At 35.3% G+C, this 27,337-nt stretch overlaps 1 protein-coding gene across 1 annotated transcript in view; it reads left to right on the top strand.

Annotated features, from left to right (window-relative positions):
* LOC138704459 (catalase-like) overlaps positions 1 to 27,337 on the top strand; it is an 83,692-nt gene that overhangs the window by 27,688 nt on the left and 28,667 nt on the right. The window contains exons 2-3 of the mRNA XM_069832359.1: positions 22,359 to 22,533; positions 26,000 to 26,141. Of these exons, the coding sequence (XP_069688460.1) occupies positions 22,359 to 22,533; positions 26,000 to 26,141 (317 nt within the window). The remainder of the gene's footprint in view (positions 1 to 22,358; positions 22,534 to 25,999; positions 26,142 to 27,337) is intronic.

Raw genomic sequence — 27,337 nt, 5'->3', positions numbered from 1 at the left:
GCCCGCAAAAAGTGTAGGCCCTTTACGTTTTGAAGACCTTAAGTTCAACAAACGATACTGTTTAAAAATATAGATTTAAATTTACTGTTCTCTTCAGACAGAATTATATTTACAATTATTTCTCTAATACTCTGTACAAAGCATCGGGAAGAAAATCATTGTAAGTTACGTTTAAAATAAATCGCCACAGGCTTTTTCTGTTACATGCAACGTTATTATATAAAACATCAGGAAGAAAAGCATTAGAACCCAATTACAACAAATCGCCTTAGGGCTTTTATCTATTTATATTATTTAGCCTAGGCCTATATGTAAAAATCAGGAAGCATGTCGTTAGAGGCAGTTTCTAGTATTCCATTCTAGGCCTTCTCTTTTCATTGTGCACTGTTCCCCACGTGTAGGAAATCAGAAGGATTTTTTTTCTATTTTTGACATTACAATTATTTCCTAATAGGCTACAGGGTTTCTACATGAGCTGGTTTTTCTTTGACTGTTACACTTTTACTACGTCATACTACTTTTGACCAATAAAACGGTACGAAAGGACGTATTTCAACAAATCATGGCTGCTTATCGCACAATTTTATCGCGTCCCTAGCATTTGCTTAATTTTATCTCGTCCCTAGCTTTTGTTTCTTTGTTTGCCAACATTTCAAACTGCTCTGGTCTGGACGTAAAAAAAAAAAAAAAAAAACCCCAGAAAATTACAAACCACTCCAGTCGATGCACAGTACTTTCAAATATGACTCACATTGGCATTCAAGAACAAGAATTAATAAAGATCACTGGTCATAGCTGTGCATCTTCCCTGAAACTCTATTTACAAATAAATGAAGAGCACCATTCGGAAATCCTGAATAAGTTGAGGGATACACCATGTACATCAACGAGTTCTACTTCTTTTACGCACACGTCCAATATAACATCAACTGAATCACCAACCACTAAAACATTCAAATTTGAAAATTGTACCTACTTTCAATAATTGTTTCTTTTAAAATTATTCATGTTTATTTTTTTATTTCATCATCGTTTCTTGTTTATTTCATCATTCCTAATTAAAACTTTTCTAACTCTCGTTTATATTATTTAGGTTATGTTATAGCTTCTGCTATATGATATTATGAATAGTCACGTATCAGAGATTGTTTAATACTAAGATTTATTGAAAATCATCTGTCAAGTGACGTTGATTACTGGGATCGGAATAATTGAAGTGGAATGCAACTGTTTTAATAAAAATGAAACTGAATCAACAAAGTCTTCTTGACCAGTAATCGTCCACAGAATTCAATGAAGATTCCATAGTTGGCACAACTGATAAGAAAACAGCTATTCAAAAATACACTACTGCCATCTACTAGCGTAATATTTATAATGTTGAGAGGGTACAAATTTGAAGACAGTTTTGTATTTTCGTAAGTCAATTAATATTTTAATATGGAGTACTTCGTTACTTCTAATCTTCATATACTTTCTTCTACTCGTGTAATAATCGGTTAAATCCCACTCGAGTTTTGATTTTCTCTAGATAAATCAAAACCTCTAGTGAGATTACTGTTGATAAATTCGTCTGTGACGGTTTTGACAATTTCGCCTTCTTTCTTGCTTAGATTATGTTCATTGGTGTGGAGAATACTGTAAAAGTCTGAAAATAAATATATATTTTTAATATTTTATAAAATTTAAATAAAATAAAATCAGATTATATTGCATAGAATACAAAAAAATAGATGGAGGGATGACGTATTGGAAGATATAAAATTATTAAGGATTCAGAATTGGCCCAAAATTGTCCAAGATAGAGAGAAATGGAAAGAGATCGTTGGGAAGGCCAAAACTTCAATGCAGTTGTAGTGTCTTAAGAAGAAGATATTGCATAAAACTGCATATTTACGTTAATAACAAGTATTGAATTATTTTTGTTAGTGAGCAGAATAGCACGCTTATGTTCGGATTTTTGTTCAAAACACTTGCACATAATAATGCCCACTTTTGTGATTTTTATTGTTCAAGTAAGAGGGCTTTTGTTTCTAATTTCGTTACTTGTTACAAATATTTATAATACATGGTATTTTTTGTATGAATATCAAATACAGGAAGAAATCTTAACGAGGACAAATCCTAAGTAGAGTAGAGTAGGAAGAGAAAGGACCATTGTTACAGATTCTAGGATAGTAGAACGACAGTGATTAGAGAGGAAAATTAATTTTAAAATAGAGATGCAAATAATAGACGAAGAGCACTTGGAGTCCAGTGTAAAGTTCCGTCTTCGATATAATAACTTTAATTTGGGTCTGTTTTAGGTAAGGTTCGGATAAAGTAGCTATATCAGAATAGGCATCCTTGGTCCTTGCGTTTTGTTTACAAACATTAACTGGTTGTCTCGTGTCCCCCAGTCGAGCCGGCCCGGATGGCTCAAGCGGTAGGGGCACGGCATGTCCCTATCGCTTGGTCCGAAGGGTTGTGGGTTCGAGTACCGCCTCGGGCATGGGTGTTGTGATTGTATTAGTATAAGTAAAAAAGAAACAAAGGTAAACAAACAGAAAACAAAAATAGATAACTTTGGAAAACGGCCTCTGGCCGGTCGAAATTAAAAAAAAAAAAAAAAAGTCGACAGTGGTGACGACGTATATTCAGTTTATATCGGCTGTACTCTCCATTCACTGATTTTCAGGTAGGGGGTGGAGAGCGCTCTTCCCAGCAGATAGATTTTTAGCTAGTGGAAGGGGATAGCGTTTACTTAGTTGAAGCGAGTCAAGGTCCTGTCCCATAAAAGCTATACAGTCTATCCTGATATACAGTAGCTACTTTACCCGAACCTTAGTTATAAGTGTGTTTTGCCAGCCAGTGTGGAGAACTTATGTTTTCCACGACGGAGATAGAGGTTCAAATCCTTGAGTGAAGATAAAATTTATGGCGAATAAAGACAATGTTGAGACATTTTCTCAAGTAGGTACTGTACTTTGATTCTCTCTTCACAATCTCGCTATTTATGGGTAATCATATTTCCGATATAAAGATCATGGTAAAGTCCCAAAAGGTTATTGTAATTACATGAATTTCTTTTAATGAACCATACAAGTTAAAATATAATTTATTATTATTTACATAAATGCTTTGTATGGAGTGTGGCATTATATGGAGCAGAAACATGGACATTACGACGAAGTGAAGAGAAGCGAATAGAAGCATTTGAAATGTGGATATGGAGAAAAATGGAACGTGTGAAGTGGACAGACAATAAGAAATGAAGCTATGTTGGAAAGAGCGGGTGAAGAAAGAATGATGCTGAAACTGATCAGGAAGAGGAAAAGGAATTGGTTGTGTCACTGAGAAGAAACCGCCTACTGAAGGATGCATTGGAAGGAATGGTGAACGGCAAGAGAGTTCGGGGTAGAAGAAGATATCAGATGATAGACGATATTAAGATATATGGATCATATGAGGAAATAAAGAGGAAGGCAGAAAATAGCAAAGATTGGAGAAAGGTGGGTTTGCAATGAAAGACCTGCCTTTGGGCAGAACACTAAATGGATGAAATTATTTACATAAACATCGAAACGGCTTATAGGGTTAAGTCACTGAAGGGTCCATTATGAAATCTCAGAATATCAAAAGTTGTAATTCTAGAATGACAAATCATTAATAGTATGAACATGCTCTTACTTTCTGTGACGCAACAACTATAATAGAACAGAGGCCTACCAGTTGACTGCTATCCTCACGGCCACTTATCCGCAGTAAAGTGGTCATCATCCGACCAGTACAAGGGTAACGTGTGATACGGACATTGAACCTCCCAGCCGTTGAAGCGGTTTGCTAATTACGCTACTCATTGTGACGCCTCATTTTCTGACCACAATTAATAGTCTATTCATATTCGTCGATTGGAGTTAAACTTGCTTCAAAAGTAATCATAAATATTTTTGAATTTACACTTTACATTTGTCGCATAACAATGGAATCTTAAGTTGGTGGACAGTCTTAAGTCTCTTTTGTTCCGAGATATAACTGAGTTATTAAGGTAAGCGTTCACTACATCGTATCGCACTCATCGGACGAAACGCACGGATCGGAAAAAGACAATCTTTGCTGTAATTGTTATGTAACCGCGTTCACTAAATGTATCGCACGCATCGGCTGTCGGTAAATCCGTCCACGTTTCTCGGATGAGAACTTTTCCGATGCGTGCGATCATGGCCTTCTTTAATAAATCAATTTTAATTGCCCAACTGTTACTATTATGTTGTGCCATGTTCAGTTTCGCGCCAAGATGGCAGACGGAAAACTTATTTCGCTTGTAGAAAACTGCGAAAAAATTATATTACTTGAGGCATTCGCATTAAAGTAATCAAGTCATTTCTTATATATTATGTAACCAATATCTCTTCCGTTTATTCCTCTTCAATGAAGAAGTGTGAAACAATTACAAATTCTTATTCACTAACACTCTTGGTTAATAGACCTAACCTCAAAACTTCTCTGTTTTCAGCAATGTCAAAATCGTACGTCATATGTTTTAAACAGCTGATAGGGGAATCCGATGAGGCGATGAGGTGGAGCCGTTACAGTGAACGCACTGCACTTAAAATATCCTTTGCATGCGATTCGTGTGAGGAGTACGATACGATGTAGTGAACGCTTACCTTTAGGGAACGACTGCTTTCCGAGTGTAGATCTGCCATTATCTTCATGTAGTGGTGATGACAACCTGTCAATAGTTGGGTAATTTGCGGTAAGTGAATGGTAGGCCTTCCACTCATAATAAACCAATGCATTAAGGGAAAATCAAGGTTTCTGACCCACTGTTATTTTGAACATAAAAATGTACGTATGTAGTAAAGTAACAACAATAATTCTAAACGTACAGCAACTGAAAAAAATGAAAAAATTGAACCAAATATATTACTCTCGAATTCGGGACTTCTGTTTCCCTTCAACAGGAAAAATGGAAGTATGTTGAATAACGATGCATCAAGCAGCAACGTTTACCGTTAGTAACTCGGCAACCTCTATATAATTGAATCAGCCATCTCTAAAAGGACTTTATTCCGAAATGACAACAGCAATCAGATCTCCATAAAAATGGCGTTATTCCAGGAATAGGACCGTTTCAAAAGTGCTGTGAATATTGTGAAGCTTTTGTACATCTTAATAAATATGTGGAATAATGTCATTTCTTAACAGAAAAGTGTATTCAAGTGAGAAGAATACAATACCTTTCTTAACTGATTTTAGCAAAAAAAAATGGAATAAAGCCCTTTCAGAAATTACTGATTCAATTTGCTTTTGCCGTTCGTCGTTTTTGTTACTTTCATCCGAACAGTGTTATAAATATCAGTGGTCCGAAAACAGTCTCCAGTAAGAATTAACGATATTACAAAAATAGTAAGGACGTATTCTTAGGTACACATTTTTATAAAAAGAAACAAACGTTTCTAAAATTTATGAATTCACTCCAAATTTTTTTTTTTTTCGTTGTTGGTAACTCTATAGTATCTGTTAGATGCTTTATGGTTGTGCTAACAGATGGAGTTACTTGTCAACGATGTGACGCTGAAACGTGTGTTCAGGTTACTGCCCAGCGACAGTCCTGACGTATTTTTATATTTGTGATGATTGGTTAATTTATATTAACCCGGCATACTCACAATCATACAAATTTCCAGACTCTAGACACCCAGGGAATTTCTCTTCTTCAAGAAAAATTCACCGAGAGCCTAGCCCGGGAATCGAACCCGGGACCTCCTGATCTGGAAGCCAGCATGCTGACCAACAGACCACGGAGGCAGTCCAAAATTGTTTTTTAATTTGCATTTTTTTAAATCCTAAACAAAAGCAGACGTTATAGGGACAAAATAAAAAAAACTGGTCGTACTGGAGCTTAGAAATACCCAAATTTTAATATCATTCAAAAATATAATTTTTTAGAGTTGACTTTCAGTTCAAATCTTTTTAAAATCAGTTCAATTTTGCGAAGAAAGCGAGTTCATAAAATGAAATAAGTGTGAGAGAGCGTAATTATGCTATCATGTACATATTATTATCTCCGCCAAGACGACTCCATCATAAAATTGATTAGAGTGATACGATTTTGTCTTTAAAACAAATGCTACAACTTTTCACTGAAAAAAAAAAAAAAACTTCTCGTAGAATTCAACTAAATCAAAACCATATTATTTTGAACTATATCGTATTATACTTTTATAGCCTCTGAGACGCTTAGCGCACAAATGATCTAACCTACAAATTTTCAATATTGAGTTTATTGCTTTAAAGAACTCCACATATTGTTTTCTTCAACGTGTAAATGAGCCTAATCGTCATTTCCAGTTTTTCCCATGAGATTTCAGCACAAGTTTCGCATTTCGCGCACTATTACAAAGAAGTATTACCACAGTCTAGTACAGACGTCTCCAAAAGCGTACTCGCGAGTAAGCCCCTGAACGGAACCGAAGCCAGTACGTAATGAGCGCGCTTCGCCTCACCCATCCCCACCTGTACTGTACTCAGTGTTTATGCGCAAACGAAGGGCAGTGGCGGACTGCCATTATCATTGTGTTGGTCGGTGTGTTCCACCGTTTCACAATGTCTCCTAATTATGGACGTAGCACATTCAAGGATGAATGGGAAGAGAAATATTTTGTGTTAGTGGGGAGAATGTGAAATGCTTAATTTGTTCGAAAATTCTTAAGGGTGTGTTAAAATTCAACATGCGACGACAATACTCGACTCTTCACAAAGAATATCATACAATTACAGGCATGTTGGACATGTGAAAATAATTTATTTTGGGGCTATCTGTATAACTGTTGGTTATACATAATAATCAGTATATTACAATACGTTTGCACTCAGTTCCGCATGACATAGCCTACTTATAGTTTTTTTGTTTAATTTTAGGTGAAATGCTTAGGTCTACAAATATTTTTATAAATATAAAACAATAAAATACAAACACAAATCATACACGTGTTCTCAGTCTTAAACAAAAAAAGCTTCTTGCTGGCTATGTTCTAGCTTGGAATATTGGAAAATCAATGAAGCCCTTTACAGAAGTATCATTTGTAAAATCGTGCATACAGAACGCTACTGAAATACTGTGTCCAGAACAAAGTCAAAGTTTAAGAAAATTAAATTGTTTCCAATTACAGTTCAATTTCAAGATTGTAAATGTAATTGAATCTGAAGTCGAAACCACAATTAACCAGTTTGTAGCATTGGACGAAAGCACAGATAGAAATGACAAAGCTCACCTAGCCATTTTCATCCGAGGAGTTAATGAACATTTTACTGTGTCTGAATGTCTTCTAGATGTATTTATAAAATATAACTGGAGAAGATCTTTTCCAGGCACTGAAAGGCACCATAGAACAGAAGAGGTTGAATTTGCAATGACTTGTGTCAGTAGCAGCAGAAAGGGCTCCAACTTCATAGTATGTCAAAATAATATACAAACGTATGATATTTCTTATTCTTTTGATGTTATTATTTGTAAACCTAAGCAGAACATTGCCGCGATCCCCCACTGACCGCTCCCATCTGTTGAGGTATGTCTCTCTTCCCCTTCTCTAGTCCTACAGCACATTGTTTTCGGCGGGCAGCATCGAGAGCACGAATGATGATACGCTTTTTGGAGACCTCTGGTCTAGTATATACAGTCACGAAGCTCAATCTTAGTAAATATGCATCCATAGATAGTTGCTAACCACTAGAATCACTACTATCGCCTCATTACAGACAATGCGAAATAGTACCGGCACAGTCTATTGTTCCTAGCACCCTCACAACTCAAGCTTCGTGACTCTATATACTAGACTGCGGTATTACTCAACCAAGCTCGGAATAGGTTGGACTGGCGGCGCTACTGTAGCGAGCGAGAGGGCTGACGACTGGAATGAAAGTGTACGAGGGTCGTAGTTCCCGAACTCACCGACCCTATTCCGAGCTTTGTCGCATAATAAAGTGGAAATATAATTTTGTGGATTGGGCAATTTGTGCTCTGAGCGCCTCATATTGGAACAGGAAGGTTTTCATGTTGATTTCACTTACAACAATGTAGTTACAATGTTAGGTCTGATAAGATCATAAAATTTGTTCAGATTTTATTTTTTTACTTTGTACAGACCAGAAACGAAATTTAGGCCACCTGAATTATCAAAGTTTGTTACAGCATACTGCGCATGCTCAGCACAAACTTCTTTGTGTCTGGGTCTGTACAGGACACCAGGCTAGTACGAACAATGGAAGTTGGCCAAAAACAAAATTCGCCCAAGAATATTAATCCTGGAATATTCGCCCAAAGTAATTACACCCAATGATTTTCATTCTCACCCTCATTCACGGAAAATTCACCCAATGAGAGAAAGTTTAGTTCATTCTTAGTAAATACACTTTTAGCAATTGATGATGTGGCGTTGTTAGCAGACGAGGAGATGATACTAAAGGACATGCCACTGGAGCTAAATGACAGCTGTGAGAAGTATGGGATGAAGATAAATGCAAACAAGACTAAAATCATGGTCATAAGAAGAAAAATAAACAAGGTAAACGTACGAATTCTAAACGAGACAGTAGAACAAGTGGACATCTTCAAATCCAGGAGTTGGATCTAGAACAAAGAGTAAAAGAACCACAAAAGCGAAAATATAAAAGCTTAAATATAAGGCTGCACAATATTTCACAAAGGTATGATGAATTCAAAGACGAAGGACTTGTCGTTGAATATTTGCTTTCCCGTGGTTACAACATTCACATCTGCAATACAATAGGCCTACAGTTTTTCAGGAGATATGTAACCATTTCAAAACTTCGCTCCACCTAAATTATTGCATTATCAACTAAAATGAAAAAAGAATTAATATATGTGAATTTTCTTTGTTCTAATTTTCTTTTGGATCAATTTATTTGGGTGCATTCTCAGGTGCGTCAATCGTCCATGGGTCAAATTTCATTTGAGTGAATATTCTTTGTGTAAACTAGCACCGAACCCTGTACAGTCATATAATAATAATAATAATAATAATAATAATAATAATAATAATAATAATTTGGAATATGCGAATTTATTGTGTCGAGTACTGGTCGGGGCAAGTTACTTGGTTGAGGTTTTTTTCCGGGGTTTTCCCTCAACCCAATACGAGCAAATGCTGGGTAACTTTCGGTGCTGGGCCCCGGACTCATTTCACCGGCATTATCACCTTCATTTCATTCAGACGCTAAATAACCTAGATGTTGATAAAGCGTCGTAAAATAACCAAAAAAAAATTGTGATTTTCATTACAACAATGCAGTCAAATAAATTAGAAAGTATCCAACGCAAGTTATGTCCTTAGTTCGTACAATCTTATGTACGTATGCAAACTGTAATTTGCAGTTACAGGTACGAGAGAACTGTGATTTCTGAAAGTATAGAATATAGCCATTTCTTTTCTTTTTCGAGTTCTTTAAAGAAAATCTCTCAATTCATCATTGATTAGACACACAGGTTGCCTAGTATTTATGTATACTGGTCATTATCACTTTCCAAAAGAGTATGAAAATGTGCGCCACTGATCGCGTTGTAAACAAATGAGACTACAAATCAACCAAATAACTACCATAAATGAATCGGTCCATACAGAAAGGGCTTCAATCACAAATTAAAAAAAAAAACGAGATATAGATGGAAATCATATCTTTATGGGTGGCTCCATCGGCCTGTGCAGAAAGGTATTCAGTCCAATGTTTGGAAAGATAGAAACTGAAGCGTCAGGCTCAGAGTTCTATGTAGAAAGGAATAGAGTAGGCATTTACAGAATTTTTTCTTTAGTTTTCTCAAAACTAGGTCTAATGGACTAAAGCCCTTTCTGTATGGAGCGATTCAAATAGTCTCAGGCTGTTAAAGTGTAATTTCCTTGTAAAAGAACATGAACTTATGTCAGTATTTCGTAATGTCTGCTTCTTATTAACCATTTGTCATGCTATCTGTGTGCACGGCACCACAGAAGTCCATATGAAGTGAGTGGCAAAGTAGTGTTCCCAAGCTTGCGCAATCTAGGCTACAGCAATGACTGTCTCTTTTGACCGGTGGAAAAAATGCACCTTGGCAACGTTGTCAGTTGGCGCGTCTAGTAAGGTTATTACGCATTACCAGTCACGGGCACTATCGACTAAGTTGAACTTGATGCATGCCATAATTCACCTATCAAATAATTCATTCGATAGTGTTCATACTGTTTAAATTAGTATAACACTAAGTTTTACTTAATTTTTCAATACTGAGTATGGGAATTTGTAAATTTTAATGCACATTTGAATATATATTTATTTTCGATTAGCTAAGTCTAAAACACTTTCTGTTCAATGATTGTAGATGGATAGAAATCGAAGACAAAATAGAAAATTTCAGTTTTCATGGTATAGGAAATATTCTTGACTAACAGGATGCTCTGAGACAAATAAGTTACCTTATATTGCTATATCTATATTCTATTGGGTTGAAAATGAGTGATCATCATCTTCTTGTGGGGTCTGTGTCACAAAAAATTCTGATAAAAAATCCGAGAAACATCTGCTATATGAAAAGGTATAAGGTAAGCAGACTTTTTCAGCCTACTCAGTATTTACACCTTAGCTTCGTCACTGAACTTATTGTTACATTTGTATTTGAGTAGAATTAGCTTAGATAACATGGATGAAGAAAAATTAATCAACCTTGACCAAAATGTTACTTTCGTCTATGTCAAGATGCGTAAATTATATTGTAATAATAATTCGCGAGAAAATGCTTGGGACGAAATAAACAAATTGCTAGAAAACACAACAGGTAAAAGTTAAAGTATGTATTTTCCATTGTAAATGAAAATTGATACACTTTAAGGGTATATGTACGTGAACGACCACAAATATTATCAGAAAATGCAGGTTCTAAATTTCTAAAATTTTATAAGAAAATGAACTTACAATTGGACAAAAATTACAAGGTACCACAACAAGACTTATTAGAACTTAAATATCTGATAAAAGTATAAAAAGGTTTACTAATAATATTTTTCAAACAAGTTTTTATCAGAATATGAAAAAAAAAAAAAAATTCAACAGTTACATCATTTGGTAACCATAACATTGTTATGGTCTCTCTGACGTCTTTAATATTTTTCCTGCATGTAATAAACACTTATTTCTGAAAAGTAGACTGTCTCAGACATGTAGAATTGTTTATTTTAATACAATTAATTTTTTATTTGTCTTACATAAAATATATTAAAATTTGCGTAATGTTTTGTGACTTAATTTTTCTATTTTCAAAGAAATGAGAATTATTGTAGTCTACCTTTTGCATAAATTCGTGTTAAATCAGTGTACAAAATTTCACAATTCTATCTGTAATGGTTGTGGAGTTATGAAAATATGTGTGAAAACTTTCAAATTTTGGAAAATTTAATTTAAAGTAAAAAGTGAATTCTTAAAATATTATTAGTAACATTTTTTTAAACTTTTATCAGATTTATAATTTCTAATAAGTCTTGTTGTGGTACCTTGTAATTTTTGTCCAATTGTGAGTTCATTTCATCATAAAATTTTAGAAATTTAGAGCCTGCATTTTCTGATAATAATTGTGGTCGTTCACGTACATATACCCGTAAATGGTGCACCAGTGGAACTTTTTAAGACTCTAACTAAAGCAGTGGTATTCAGTTCCAGACACACTTTTCTACTCAAGCTTGTACCCCCAAAGTTGTTAATTCAAATTATACGTAACTGTATTTCAGATCTGTCTTCGGACAGTTGACTAAACAACATATCTAAACTTAATTAAACTCGACAATTTATCAATTATTAAATCATCTAGTTTTAAATTATAAAAAAGGTAATCATGCTATTAAATAAATGCAATTAAAGGAACAACGTTACAGATCATAGACAAGTATCTTATATTATTAATTTAAGTGTGACCTGTTAATGAGATGTCTAATGTTGTTTTCTGCACGCCAGCCCCTACAGTCTTTGTGAGAACGAGTATTAGAAGTGATTCTGGGTTCAAGTGATTTCTGTGTTTCGTTTTGATTGATGTCAATGCACAGAAACCTTGCTCACACAAATAAGTAGTGGGGAATTGCAGAAGGTGTGAAATGGCAGTGTCTCTAAGATCCAAATACTCTTTTCGAGTGTTACCAAAAGTCACAAATAGACAAGTTTTCGAATATTATTTTCGGTGCACTATCAACGGACATTTCAGCAAACTTTCTTTTAAAGGAAAGTTAAGAGAAATTGACGAAAACGGATTTGTAATCTAATAATTAGCTCTTATCATTCATGAAACGTATATGCTTATTTCAAATTTTACGTACCCTCTAAAAGTCTACGCGCGCCCCCTGTTGAATACACTGCTGTAAAGTAATTTACAACCCTGGAACTGTATTCCTGGAGGGAGACGCTTGGGTCTAGAATGTCTAGATGATCAATAAATACACTTTATTAGATAAAAGTAATTTGTTTACCGAGGAGAAAAGCTGTCAAGAATATGTCGTTAATAACCATTCATATCATGCGAAGGTCACGAAAACATTGGAGTCCAGCATACTCCAATCAATAAAATGACGATATCTCACCAAAAAGGCACCAAGACTGAACCTGCAAGATTTGTGAAGTACTGCCCTCTTTTGTATAATTCTTACATTTCATCATTGGTTTATTGTCATTAAGACACGGATAATATCATTAGCATCACATATAATTTACGAAAAAGACAAAATATTATATATATATATATATATATATATATATATATATATATATATATATATATGTTAATTCATTCTAGAACAAGGTTTACAACAGTCAAATTGGTATGCTTTGGATTACAGATAGATGGTGTAACAAACTCAAGCACACTTCTGCCATGTCTACTGTGATACTTCAAACTTTTACGTGGGCGAAAATGACCAGTAAATTTTATCTGGAGCTCTCTTATTCTTTATGTGCACTAAATCTTCGACATTCCCGGTTTTACTTTCTTTGGAAAGAAAGCCATGCTAAAAGACTTTGCCCTCGGTCGGGTTTTAACCCGCATACCTCTGATCTATTACAATTTGCATATATCGGATCCAGTTGCTAGTATGTTAACTCATCACGAAACCACAAGATGATAATAGTTTACATTTATAACAATAAAATTGACATCATTTGTGTCCTTGGTGGCATGTCTCAGCATGAATATTAACTACCTGTACACGTGTGACTTACGCCCACGTGCATCAACGTCGGTTAGTGTAACCACTAGTTAAAATTGTCACCTAACCCCTGGTTAAGCATTTTTACGGTGGATCGACCTCGGTTACGACTTAAATAGAAGGTTAACCACAGTAATCTCTAACCGGCCATATTCGAGCGGTTAAAGGAGATAACCAGTGATTAGTAGAGCAAGTAAAGCAAAATGGCGGCCAGAGCCACAAATGTTTATTTCGAAGACGATTATTATTGTACAGTACTTGAATTACTTGGATAGAGCGTGAGCGTGAAGTTTATTTAGTGGCAAGAGAGAATTCTTACGAGGAATTAGGCGACAGAAAATTCCAGGAGGGATGTCGTTTATCAAAATCTACAAATGGCTCACTTGAAATAACACAAAAACAGTCATATTTCTTCTATTGATCGGCTGCTTATATTACGATTCTATATAACTTATTTTCTATATTTTAAGAGGGAATACTTGAATATCTCTTTCTCTATGTTACTGGCTGAACAAAGAGAGGTTATGGATGGATCTTAGGATAATGAACAGTAACCTGGTGTAAATGAGGTCCTGGATCGTACACACATTCCTACCAATCTTCTACATCCTTTTCCTTTGTGGATATTCCTTCTTTTTTATATAATATATTTAAATATAGTAAGTAAGTCTATGATACTTTAACCTCATATTGGAATATAATCATTTTTGCATTCAATTTTCTATTTTGTACGATTTTAACCTAACAGCATTGAAAAACAAAGAAATGCAACTCGCAAATATAACAGTGCCCAAAGGCAAACAAATGCAACGCGAAAATGTAGGCTACGTTCATTTCGATGTAGAACGGAGTGAGCGCAGTCGTTTTTAGACGTTGACTATTATCTTTGCAGCGGTATGGATGCTTTCCTTTTGTCATTTTGTAGAAACAATGTACCATCATAGACTTTACTCTGGTTAAATGAGGTGTCAGTTAACCATGTTTAAGTAATCGGTGATTATGAATGGTGCACAGAAATTACATTTTAACCACCGTTACTGTTTAACCGTCGTTTCGTAATCTATGATTACTGCGTTTTTAACCGATGTTGATGCACTTCGCCATTAGCCTTTTATAGCCATGTTTTGGAGCATTCATTGACTTGTGAGGCCTTTGTCGTATTTCAAATTGTTGTTCGAAGATCATTAGTTTGTAACTTCTCTCTGACATACGTAAGATGAAAATTGTGTTGTAATAATAATAATAATAATAATAATAATAATAATAATAATAGTTTTATTTTCCTTGGCAGAGTTAAGGCCATCAGGCCTTCTCTTCCACTCAACCAGGATCAAATCACATACAGAAAAATACATACCGGTATACAAATATTAACTTAAAAATAATAATAAAAAACATAATTAAGTAAAAAAGAGAGACTGAATACATATACACAATCAGTATTAACTTTAAAATAACAATAATAAAAAAATATATAATAAAAGAAGAGACTGAATACATAATCACAAACAGGAAAATACATTCTAGTATACAAGTATTAACTTAAAAAAAAGAATTAATACATATCAATATAATCTCACAACTAAAGGAATAGTACAATTAGTATGATCAGCACAGCACGTGTTACATTGAGACAATGACAGTTACCTAGATATTAGTGTTAATGGAAAAAATAAAGTAATGATTGTGTAAAATAATAATAATAATAATAATAATAATAAATAAAAATTATACCTAAAAAAACTAATTCTGTGCATTTAAAACATTTCTAAACAACCTAATTTTAAACAACTGAGGACTAAGATTACCCCTGATTTCCAGCGGCAGCGAATTCCATGAGCGGGCCATGGCTATTGAAAAAGAACTTGAGTACAGAGATGTCTGATGACGTGTATGTAAGAAGTTGAAAATAAATTGCAAATTAAATAAGCTAAGTAATAATTGTACAAAACTTAAACATTTGTAACATGACGTAAAAGCACAAATAACATGACCTGAAATTCCGAAATGGCAAAAATAACCAACAGTGACTTGTTAGTTGCAATATTTTGCAACCACGGTTGATTATCAGGGTTTAGAACTAAGTTAGCATTGTCCGCAAAATATCAAATATAAGATGATGTTAGTCGAACAACTGTATCGGTAGGCAAGCGCCTTAGCCGACTGAGCTCCGCCGGTGTCTACTTGGATATCATAACCAATAAAATTTGTATGAAAAATGATTAAAAAAGGAACTATATTACGAAACAGATACACTGTAAGGAAATTAGTATTTAACAACCTAGCAACGGCGAGTTACCTAACACTATACAAGATGTTAACTAATTTGGAGAATAGAAGACCTAGAATAAATTTCATAATTGTTGACATTTTGTTTACTTTCACTTAACTATCATCCCAGATAATTCAACATGTTTGCTTCTTGATAGATTGTTATATCACAAAGTCATTTCGAAACATTTCAGAATACTCTGCAGGCGAAATGTTCATAAAGTTATTTTCCCAGTTACTATACAGTATCTTATCATGGGAATATAATACATGTTTACTTTTAGGTTACATTTTATTGAATTGAATCTCCTGAATGGTGGACTTTTACTTTACATGTACAACGGTTCAGACATTTCGTAATTTATTATTCGTATTAATTATTGAATTGTCATTCCGTTGTATATTATTTACTTTTAGCAGGATATTATTTTGTGGGAGATGTAAAAACAATGACCATGTCGGTGCTTATTTCTACATGTAATTGTTTGTTGTTTGGCATGATTGATATGTTTATTTACAGAAGAATACAGAGTCCAAAGCTGGTTCTTATCAGTAGTATTTCGTAACTTATTTTACACTTACATGAAGTATGAAATGTCGCGATGCTGCCATTTTATCTAAGAAACATGAACATGAAATGTGAGAATTTTTACTTAAAATGGGAAATGGGAAATTCCTGTTATTATTCGGTTGAGAAACTTTTATCAAAAAATCTTAAAGTTAGAATTTATAAAACAGTTATATTACCGGTTCTTCTTTATGGTTGTGAAACTTGGACTCTCGCTTTGAGAGAGGAACATAGGTTAACGATGTTTGAGAAAAAGGTGCTTAGGAAAATATTTGGGGCTAAGAGGGATGAAGTTACAGGAGAATGGAGAAAGTTACACAACACACAACTGCACGCATTGTATTCTTTACCTAACATAATTAGGAACATTAAATCCAGACGTTTGAGATGGGCAGGGCATGTAGCACGTATGGGCGAATCCAGAAATGCATATAGAGTGTTAGTTGGGAGGCCGGAGGGAAAAAGACCTTTAGGGAGGCCGAGACGTAGATGGGAAGATAATATTAAAATGGATTTGAGGGAGGTGGGATATGATGATAGAGAATGGATTAATCTTGCTCAGGATAGGGACCAATGGCGGGCTTATGTGAGGGCGGCAATGAACCTCCGGGTTCCTTAAGAGCCAGTAAGTAAGTAATGTGAATGGTTTATTTAAAACGCTTAGAAATAATTGTTTTCTTCTTGCTTATTTAAAGGTAAAATCCGATAAGATAAAAATAAGTTATATTACTTCCACTCTGTATCTAGATCTGAAGTTTGTATGTAGTTCAAAACAGTAGCCTAGGCCTATCTAATGCGTATTCAAATAAACATTTTGCTAGATATATGTTACAAATAAAAAAAATTCTTCAAACAAAAGTGGCTTATCTGTTGAAAATTATCTTAAATAGTCTCTTTTTTTATTGTATTTGTAAGGGGGAAAGGAACTGGCCATCCTACCCCATTATCTCCTGGCCTAGTTACCTCATAGGTGGTACCTTGTTGGTATCACTTGTGAGGTCCAGACCTGTCTTCGGACAGTTGACTGAACAACAAACGCTATTGTTGACAGGTCTCGTAAGTTGAATTTACAATATGCAGATTGATTGCTAGAGAAACAGATTTGCTACAGCCAGTGTCAGATTTTTTGAACCTAGATTCCCTCCGAAGTGTTTTTTTTTTTTTTTTGAAATGCCAAATCAATACTTCTTTGAGAATCAATGCAAAAAAACAGACATTCATATTTCATTTTTCATTTATGTTACAGCGGAAAGAAAATATACATTAAGAGAGAGAGCATTTATCTACAAAACTTCCTTTTCAACACTTTTTTTTGTGAATGGACAGTTTGGACAAACATAAGACCACCTTAAGTATTATATTTATTTCCATCTGTTGCAGTGAACATATTGAATGTTCAATTCTGAAACATGTTTCTTTCTCTTACCGTATGTATTCAAATTATAAGTTATAAAATGACATAGACAATTCAAGTGTAATATGACCCTCAGTTTGAAGACATGGATAAGATTTACTGTATCTGCTGTCCAAAAATCTGAAAGTTAGAATTTATAAAACAGTTATATTACCTGTTCTTCTGTATGGTTGTGAAACTTCTCACTCTGAGAGAGGAACATAGGTTAAGGGTGTTTGAGAATAAGGTGCTTAGGAAAATATTTGGGGCTAAGCGGGATGAAGCTACAGGAGAATGGAGAAAGTTACACAACACAGAATTGCACGCATTGTATTCTTCACCTAACATAATTAGGAACTTAAAATCCAGACGTTTGAGATGGGCAGGGCATGTAGCACGTATGGGCGAATCCAGAAATGCATATAGAGTGTTAGTTGGGAGACCGGAGGGAAAAAGACCTTTAGGGAGGCCGAGACGTAGATGGGAGGATAATATTAAAATTGATTTGAGGGAGGTGGGGTGTGATGATAGAGACTGGATTAATCTTGCACAGGATAGGAACCGATGGCGGGCTTATGTGAGGGCGGCAATGAACCTTCGGGTTCCTTAAAAGCCATTTGTGTGTGTGTATGTGTGTGTGCGTGCGCGCGTGTGTGTGTGCTTACACTTAAACTTGAATACGATATCCATTCTTGTACACGTACAGGAAGAACGTCTTTAGATGATTCAATATTGTAATGCAGAATCGCTCTATATAAACGATCAAAGAAGGAAAGTTATTGATATCAAAAGAATACACAATTTCAAAAAGTCTAGAAGTGAAAATGTATAGGCTAATACTTCAATAATATAACTGGAAAAATTGTAAGAAGTAATATATAATACATATAATACTAAAAATCCCGAATTCATCACTTTATTGCAAAAAATTCCCGCTATCCCGCCCCGAACCTAAAATTTTCGTTTTGCGGAATTTTTCTCATCATCTGACAAAACTGGTTACAGTTCGTAACTAGAACTTAACAGTACTAGGGCAGATTTTTCAAGACTCGATCAATTACAGCCGATTTTCCATAACTCTTCAGAATCCGCGTTCTCAATCATCTTGGCTGCTATAATGTATCAGATTATAACACCAACTTTCCCTAGTCTTCCTAATATTTAATAGTACTGCCTTGAATGTAGGATTGACTAAAATTGTGAATCATCAACAACCTCTATTCTTGGGTTTACTTACTTACCCATTGCCTACAGTGAAACAATACGCAAAGCCCTTCAAAAATAAATGTACTTTATACTTTCAATATAAAAATATTGTAGAAATTATACATTACTTTCAGTTCTAAAACTACATATTATCGTGCAAAAGATAGTATGCAGTACACAATCATATATTAAGTACCGGTACGTAACAAAATCTCGGACGTAAAAAAGACTAGACTTCGTACTAAATCGCTACACTTACCTCAGATGTTAAAGCCACTGTTCGTAATATTGTAGCTTTTTTTCCTCATGAACATGAAGGTTTTACGCAAATACTCGGAACATTATTGTTTAATCTGTATGTTTTCAAACATTAGAAGTTTGTGAGTCTGTTACATTTCAGTAATTCAGAAATGTAATAAAAATTAAACCTTTTAGTGTTTGTGTATATTAGAGAAGAAATATGAGGAAGAAAAAGCGAGTGTAGGAGTAATGAGAGTGGAAAAAAAAAGTTCTTAATATTTCTGAGTATAATTTACATACTACAATGTTGGGATTTGTACATAATTACTGGCTTGTGATGTATTGAATACTATAGTCGTGCCTGCAGTGTGCATCTTGTCATCAGGACGACCTAATATTGTCGTGAAGCACCAACGGCTATTAATTTGTCTCATGTACCCCATTCAGAGGGATTAAGTAGGCAAACCAGACGCAAATACAAACTTCCATAACTTGACCGGCTTCGGTCCCTTAAAATTCTTAAGGATCTCAGAGAAGATTTCAAGTCCGATTCAGGACTTCAGAGAAGGATGTGTGAGGAAGTTGTATCTCTGATGTGAGAAGTTATTTCTTTTAAGGTAATTTGATACACGAATAAGTAAGGTTACCTAACTTCAAAATGTAGGCCCTATGACTTAGCACAGTAGAATGTTATATAACAGTCTACCGTAATGTATTCATTACCATTCTTTCCACAAGGTTGCTAGAACAGGTTTGAGTCTCGGAATAATTAACCTTCAGATGACCTTACAATAAGTGGAGAGGAGCAAATAAATAATTTCCATTCCTGCTTACTGTAACTTCGGTTTCTATACACTTTGTAAAAATTCTTTCTATTATGAAAGGACAGTCACATTTTAAAACTTATTGTACAGGTCTGTAGGCTATGTATTGTATTCTATAGCAATATTTTACTATTAGACAAATGTAAATATATAATTCCCTGAAATGAAATTGCTAGAAATATATTTAATACCGTAAACTGGGGTTACTTTGACCACAGAGGAAACTTTGACCATTTTTTCAGATAATCATATTTAGGTTTCTTGTTATAGATGGAGGTAAATTTGGTATGAGAATGATTTTATATTTTACCTCCATCTATAACAAGTGCAGCATGTAGAAACCTAAATATGATTATCTGAAAAAATGGTCAAAGTTTCCTCTGTGGTCAAAGTAACCCCAGTTTACGGTAATGTCTAATAGGCCTATACTTCTTAAACTTTGATGGTCAACATGTAGCGTTACATTAATGAGGATGTTTTAAGGCAATTTTCTACAAGTTTTCTATAAACAGATTGATTTGTTTGGTTAGATAATTATACAATAGTTAGGTTAGTTGTGTTGGGTTGGCCGGTTTGATTTAGCGGGTGCGGTTGGATCGGGTTGAATTGGCTGGTTTGGTTGTTGGTTAGGGTTGCATTGGTTGGGGTCGGCCAGCTTGGTTGGTTTGGATTGGACGGGTTGGTTGGTTGAGTCGGATTAATAATAATAATAATAATAATAATAATAATAATAATAATAATAATAATAATAATGGTTTATTTAACCTGGCAGAGTTAAGGCCATACGGCCTTCCCTAACACTCCACCAGGAGTAAAACTGTGATACAAAAAACACTACAAATTTATAAAGTAAAGTACACTAAAATTTTACACACAAAACTGAAGTCACTATAATATAAAACAAAATTTAGTGAATACGTGGAAACACGCAATACAACACTTGTCATAAGTTAGTTTGGCAACTCGTCATAAGATAATTTTCTAACTTTGATTTGAAAGATTTCAAGGTTCGGCAGCCCCTGACTTCAGGCGGCAGAGAGTACCAGTGACAGTGAAAGATGAAGAATACAGAGATGATGTGTGGAGTGGAATTTCTAGCGTGTTATCGCGTTGTGATCGAGTATTATGATAGCGAGAGAGAATATGAAAACGGGCGAATAAATAAGAGGGGGATGAATTGTGCATAATTCGATATAAGAGAGAAAGCGAGCGCAGATTTCGGGCGCGCTTCTGTACAGGGGCAGCGGCATTTCTCTGAAGTTAGAGCCCAGTTTAGGTGCGTGTGTATTAATCGAAAGAAATATCATACAAGCATGCGTCCTATTCTCAATATGTTCTAGCCCCCTAATTTTCGATTAATACACGCAGACCTACATAAACTGGGCTCTAACCTTACAGAAATGGCGCTGCCCCTGTACGGAAGCGCGCCCCAGATTTCTTTTCTCATGTAACCTAAGCCATGGTAACTTCTCGAAAGAAGGTGAGATATGATCATAGTATCGAACATTACAAATGAAGCGGACGCACGCGTTATGAACACGCTGTAGTTTCTGAGAGGAATCAATCCTGAGATCACTGAACAAAACGTCGCAATAATGGAAGTGAGGTAGAATGAATGTCTGTACCAGCGTCTGTTTTAATTGAGATGGATAATGATACAATCTTTTTAGTGAACGGAGAATAGAGAATGCCTTCTTACATGTATATTTAATATGCGTATCCCAATTGATATTAGGTTCGAAATGCACTCCGAGTTTTTTTACGGTACAGCTAAACGGGATGATTGTTTTATTCAGTTTCGCAGGTGAAATATTCAGGTCGTTAACATTAGGAATTAATCTACGGTTCGCGAACAGAATAGCCTGTGATTTACAGCGTTTAAGTTAAATCCAAATTGTTGAGACCAGAAGAGATGGTGCCAGAACGGGTAAAATCTTAAACTTGTTCACAATGTAACTGCCCACGGAAGTAACGACGAGAAAGAATTATTTACATCTAGAACTACGAAGTATTACAACAAATGAAGGGTTCAGAACCATAGTGGGCCAAGCGCCATTTACTTAAACTGTAGAAAACAAGGGTTAAAATGAAGTTATTACCATAATTCAATAGAAACATATAGCAAGTAATATAAAGTATACACATTCAAACTAAATGATTAAATGGTATTCACTTAACTTTAACTCCTGCTTTCTCCATTTTTAATAAATGGCGCTTGGCCCACTATGGCTCTGAACCGTTCAAATACTTGTAAATTTGCTTATCCTAGATGTTAATAAGCATATATTTAATGTTCAAATTTGGAGTTACCTATTTGAGATTTTACTGTTTTAGATTCCTACTCGACGAAAATGTTTACAGTAACGGTATTTAGAAGTTCTAATTTTATTTGTTGCGACAATTTTCATTAATCCTGCTGTATTTTGCGTAATCACACCATGTTAGGCCTCTTTGGTGTTATTTACATATGGAGGCTATTGACACTAGCTTGTACGGGACTTTTGTTCTGTGCTGTTTACAACTCGTTACACAAAATGTCTTAAATGGTCTTACTGTTCTTTAGGTGTAATACTGTAGGTTATGTTATGAGTTATGACATAATGTATGTAACTATATTTTTCCATTTTTTTATGTTGCAGACTGAAAAAACCAAAATTGTGACTGGACATGGAGCACCGGTTGACAACCGTGGAGCCAGTTTAACTGTGGGGCCCCGAGGTCCCATGCTGTTGCAAGATGTTATGTTTCTAGATGAATTGGCTCACTTTGACAGAGAACGCATACCAGAAAGAGTCGTCCATGCCAAGGGAGCAGGTTAGTTCTATGGCAGAGTAAATACTCGTGCGCAAGGATAATAGTAGAGTAGAATTGAAGGAAGTCAGAAGCAAAGGGGTATAAGTGACATTTCTAAGAACTTAAGTGCATCCAGGGCAAGCTAAAGCATCTCAAATTTTAGTGACAAAGATATATATTTTTTAACCACATCACACATTAGAATTGAAATAAAAAAGTTCACGGAATTTACGAAAGCTTACGTACAGATGCCTCAAACTAGGAAGCTGCCTGGAGAGGGGAAGTAGTAGAGCTAATGGAGGGTGCCCACCTAGGCTCCTATACCCAGGTATAGTAATATTATCTGAAAAGTTGACCTCTTGACAATGTATTCAAGATGTACCCTCCCTATGCAGCCTTTTCAACTGTTATTAGAACTGAGCTGTACCGTTCTAGTCCACAGTGCACAGCAGTAGGCGGACAGTGGTAGGGGAGAAGTGCACTATGCGCCTGCGCGAACGAGACAGCTTGCTAGTTTGAGGCATCTGTACTTTCAACCACATTTTCTCAAAAGTAATTTATGTGCACTTATACCTTGCTTCTTACCCCCCTCATTTAGGCCTATGATGTACCTGTGTTGAGTTAGCTCTTCGCACTTGATCTCCAATGACGTTGCGTCTGGTTCCATTCGTCTCCGCAAGATTAAAAAAAAAGACACGTAAAAATCTCAAGAACCTACGCAGCGATGCTAGAAACCGGTTTTTATTTTATGATTACCGGTATACGGAGAAAGTAGGTCTTCTATAATGCTACAGAAATCTCCAGTAGGCCTATTGAAAGTAATTAATGATTTTCCCTGAATTATTGAGCGGATTTTGTTCATTTGCAATCTACAGGATGGCTATGAACTACTTCCCCAAACTCTGTAGAGTTTTGCAAATACTGTATTAGTCGGAATTGCGTTCTTATGAAGTCAACAGTATTAAGTTCAATAATAATAATAATAATCCGTGGCGCTACAGCCCGTGAAGGGCCTAGACCGACCAGCCGGCTGCTGGCCTCACGCCCACATGCCGAAGCAGAGGTGGACGATCATCCAACCAGAATGGAGGTATCGTGTGGTTAGCACGATGATCCCCCCAGCCGTTATAGCTGGTATTCGCAACCGGATTTCGCTACCTATCGTAGCTCCCCAAGTGCATCACGATGCTGGGTGGGCACCGGTCCCATACACTGGCCGAAATTTCATGAGAAAATTTCTTCCCCCATGAGGACTCGAACCAGCGCGCATTCCGTAACGCGAGTCCTAGGCGGGATGCCTTAGACCGCGATGCCACGGCGCGGGACATTAAGTTCAAAGTACAGTATATTAAGCAGCACACTCAAGTTTTATGTTATGATCACTTATGAGCTTTCTTGTACTGCATTAGAAAACCAGTTGCAATTGTTGCTGATTCCTATGTCACAGTGTTCAGCGTAGACTACAAAGCTTTGCGAGTCATTTGTGTTCGTACGGTAGACTGGAGCGGTACACCTCAGCTGAATATACCGACATTTATTTCGCCTACGGAGCTGCTTTCGGAACAGTAGGGAAGCTCGAAGGATTTAATTTATTGCGAACTTCATCCTGACCGCGCGTGTCCGAATCATAAAATAAGACTCAACACATAAAAAGTACTATTAGTTTCTAAGATACATGTTGTCAGAATTACTGTAGGATGTGCTATTTGCTGTCAGAAATTAAATGTTTTTCCACGATGAAGCGCCTCCTCATTTTGCTTAGCAGGTACGAAATCATCTGGCTATTACCTGCGATTATCGTTGGATTGGACGAGGTAGACCTGTATCATGGCCTTCTAGGTCGCCTGATCTCGCACGGGTAGAGGTCTTACGGAGCTACATGAAAACCCTCGTTCATACTGCAGCGGATATTAGGCGCAATGTTGACGTCTTCGAGTCTCTTGCGATTGTAACTTCGTAAGAACGCATTTCCGACTCATACAATATTCGCAAAACTTGTTTATTTTAAAGTCTTCTACAACTATACAAATTGGAGAGGTAGCTCATCGACACCTTATATACGAGTTAATATCGCCTGAAATAATGAGAGTTATTTCTCCTGAGATATAGAACAAATTTTTTCGTATTTAGTTTACGAGCCAACGTATCCGAAAATAATTTATGTAAAGTGGAATGGACCTTTGTTTGTTTTACTTCAACTAGACAATTAAGTAGGTTTTTTTTTTCGAAATTTTTTATTTTTTTTTTTATTACAGAGAACTGACAAATTAGATGAGCAAATTAATGTCGTATAAAGAAACATTTGGTTAAGAGAAATTAATTATTACAACTACAATTATTATTTGCATACTTTCTGTTGCAAATTCTTATTCTTTTGAAGTAGTGCCGGTCTCTGGCCTTACATTAATTTATCATGGATGTGTGAATCAGTGAAGCAAGCTGTAGTATATTTTAACATTTATAACTTGTCTAAGGTCTGCTTTGGTAAACAGAAAAAAAATATTACAAACGGTCACAATATTCATTCAACAACTGTTTCATGTAACTTTATGCAAAAGTAATTCATGCAAGATGGTTATAATAAAATTAATCTGTTCCAATTATAAATGTGTTACTTAAATTTATTTTATTATTAGTACAATTTTAATTCTTACAGATCAGTCTGGTTATTTGTAATTCCTTTCAGATGTATTTATTTAACCTCATAAATGAGTTTTCCGAAGTCGAGAAATGACTAAATCGCTTTCTCGCTCCTGAAAACTGTAGATTGATCCCATTTCATCAACATCCTTACAGTTTACAAATATACAAGAATAATTACACGTTTAATATTATTATTATTATTATTATTATTATTATTTATTATTATTATTATTATTATTATTATTATTATTATTATTATTATTATTATTATTATTAAGTAATATTAGTGTTAAATTACTTAGGAATAAGAATATGTATATGACCTTCGCGTTTTAACCTGAACTAAGTTTAAAAATACCTTAGTTGACTAGTTTCAGCTTGGGAGCCATCTTCAGAACTACATGACCCTTGCGTCTTCCGGTATCTTCGCCCCCTGTGAGGGTGCGTTTGTGTTGTGTAGTGTGGAGTCAAATAGTGTGTGTGCTCTGACATTCAGTTGTGTGTCGAGGATTTGTTGTGGGTATGTTTTTGTGTATCTTTATATTTCGTTTTGTTCTAGTGTGTTTAACACACAACTGAATTTCAGAACACACTATTTGACTCCACACTAAACAACACAAACGCACCCCACCAGGGGCGAAGACACCAGAAGACGCAAAGACCACGCAGTTCTGAAGATGACTCCCAAGTCGAAACTATCAACTATGGTATTCTTAAACTTAGTTTAAGTTAACACGTGAAGGTCATATACATATTTTTATTCCTAAGTGATATAGGCCTAGTGTTAAAAGTTGTGTAATCAAGATGTATATGTGTTAAATTACGGTTAACTTCTGCTATGCAGGCGCTTTTGGCTACTTTGAAGTGACACACGACATCACGAAATACTGCAAGGCTAGTGTGTTCTCAAAAGTGGGGAAGAGGACACCAATTGCAGTAAGGTTCTCGACCGTGGGTGGTGAGAGTGGTTCAGCAGATACTGTCAGGTAGGTTGAATTGTTCCTTCTATGTAGAGTATGTTAGTTGCTGCACATCACACTTCAGTTGTACGAGATTTTCTGAAAGACTATCTGAAAACTAGTATATAGTTTTGTTTTTCATATGTGTTAATATAAAATGGCTAGTTAATTTGTTGTTTTGTAATGCGTAGGCTATTTGTCGTAGCATTTTTAGTGTTTATAAATACCAGTACCTGCAGTTCAAATCTGTGACAAATTGCCAAAAAATAAATTTGAACATTTTTAAAGGATAAAGTTCTGTTTTTGAAATGTGAAGTTGAAATATTTCTGCTGATTATTTGAATCGGCATATCTTACTCTTGTTATCTGCTTGCTTTACATATTTTAAAGGTCGGAGAAAGCAATTGTGACGCAGAATAAGTGGTTTAGTTTGGACTTTAACGTTGCTGATAACATGTGGAAAACAAAAAACTTGACATTTCGAATGTTGGGTGTAGATTCGCCTTCAGGTGTAGACAGGGAGGAGGGAAATTAATGCTACACACTTAGAGTTATCAGACGTCCGGATATCACCTGGCATGCCCTGCATTTCAAGCATGTCTCCTGCATCTGGCATTGTATAAAATGAGATTTGTCTTTTTTTCTCTCTCTCTCGTCAATTCTCAGTGAACCAAAGAGAGAAACTGTCTATATCTGGAGTCCATTAGAGAAATGTAAAATAATAGGGTTTTCCAAAAGTAATAAGTAAGTTTAATTGCTCATATTTTCTTAATTTTGTATACGATTTTAAAATTTCCGGCATTGGCTTATTACTAGAGTCCAGTGTTTGATTATCTAGAGTCATCAAGCAACCCGCAACAGTGTATATAGATCAGTGGCATTGAACCCCAGACACACAGTTCAGGTTTTCCTTCAGTAAAGACAGTCAACATGCCGAAACAAAACAAGAAGTAGTAGTCAGTGTAAATAATTTTGTTTTTACCATGATTTATAATATTATTAAATTTCCACCATTTATTTATAAATGTACATACAGTATATAGGCTGTGCCCAGTTACAACGTTCCGGTTTAATATAAGTAACTTATTCATAATGAAGTTTTACACTCTGACATTACAGACGTTGGTAATAAATAGAGACAAAAAAAACCTACAAAATTTTATAAATGAACAAAAGTTGAAACATCAGGGCCGAAATATATTTTATACTGTAAAGTGGGGTGA

Source organism: Periplaneta americana, chromosome 8 (genome assembly GCF_040183065.1).
Source record: "Periplaneta americana isolate PAMFEO1 chromosome 8, P.americana_PAMFEO1_priV1, whole genome shotgun sequence".
Classification (NCBI taxonomy): domain Eukaryota; kingdom Metazoa; phylum Arthropoda; class Insecta; order Blattodea; family Blattidae; genus Periplaneta; species Periplaneta americana.
The sequence above is the reverse complement of the archived record's forward strand: the minus strand, read 5'-3'. Positions and strand labels throughout refer to the sequence as shown.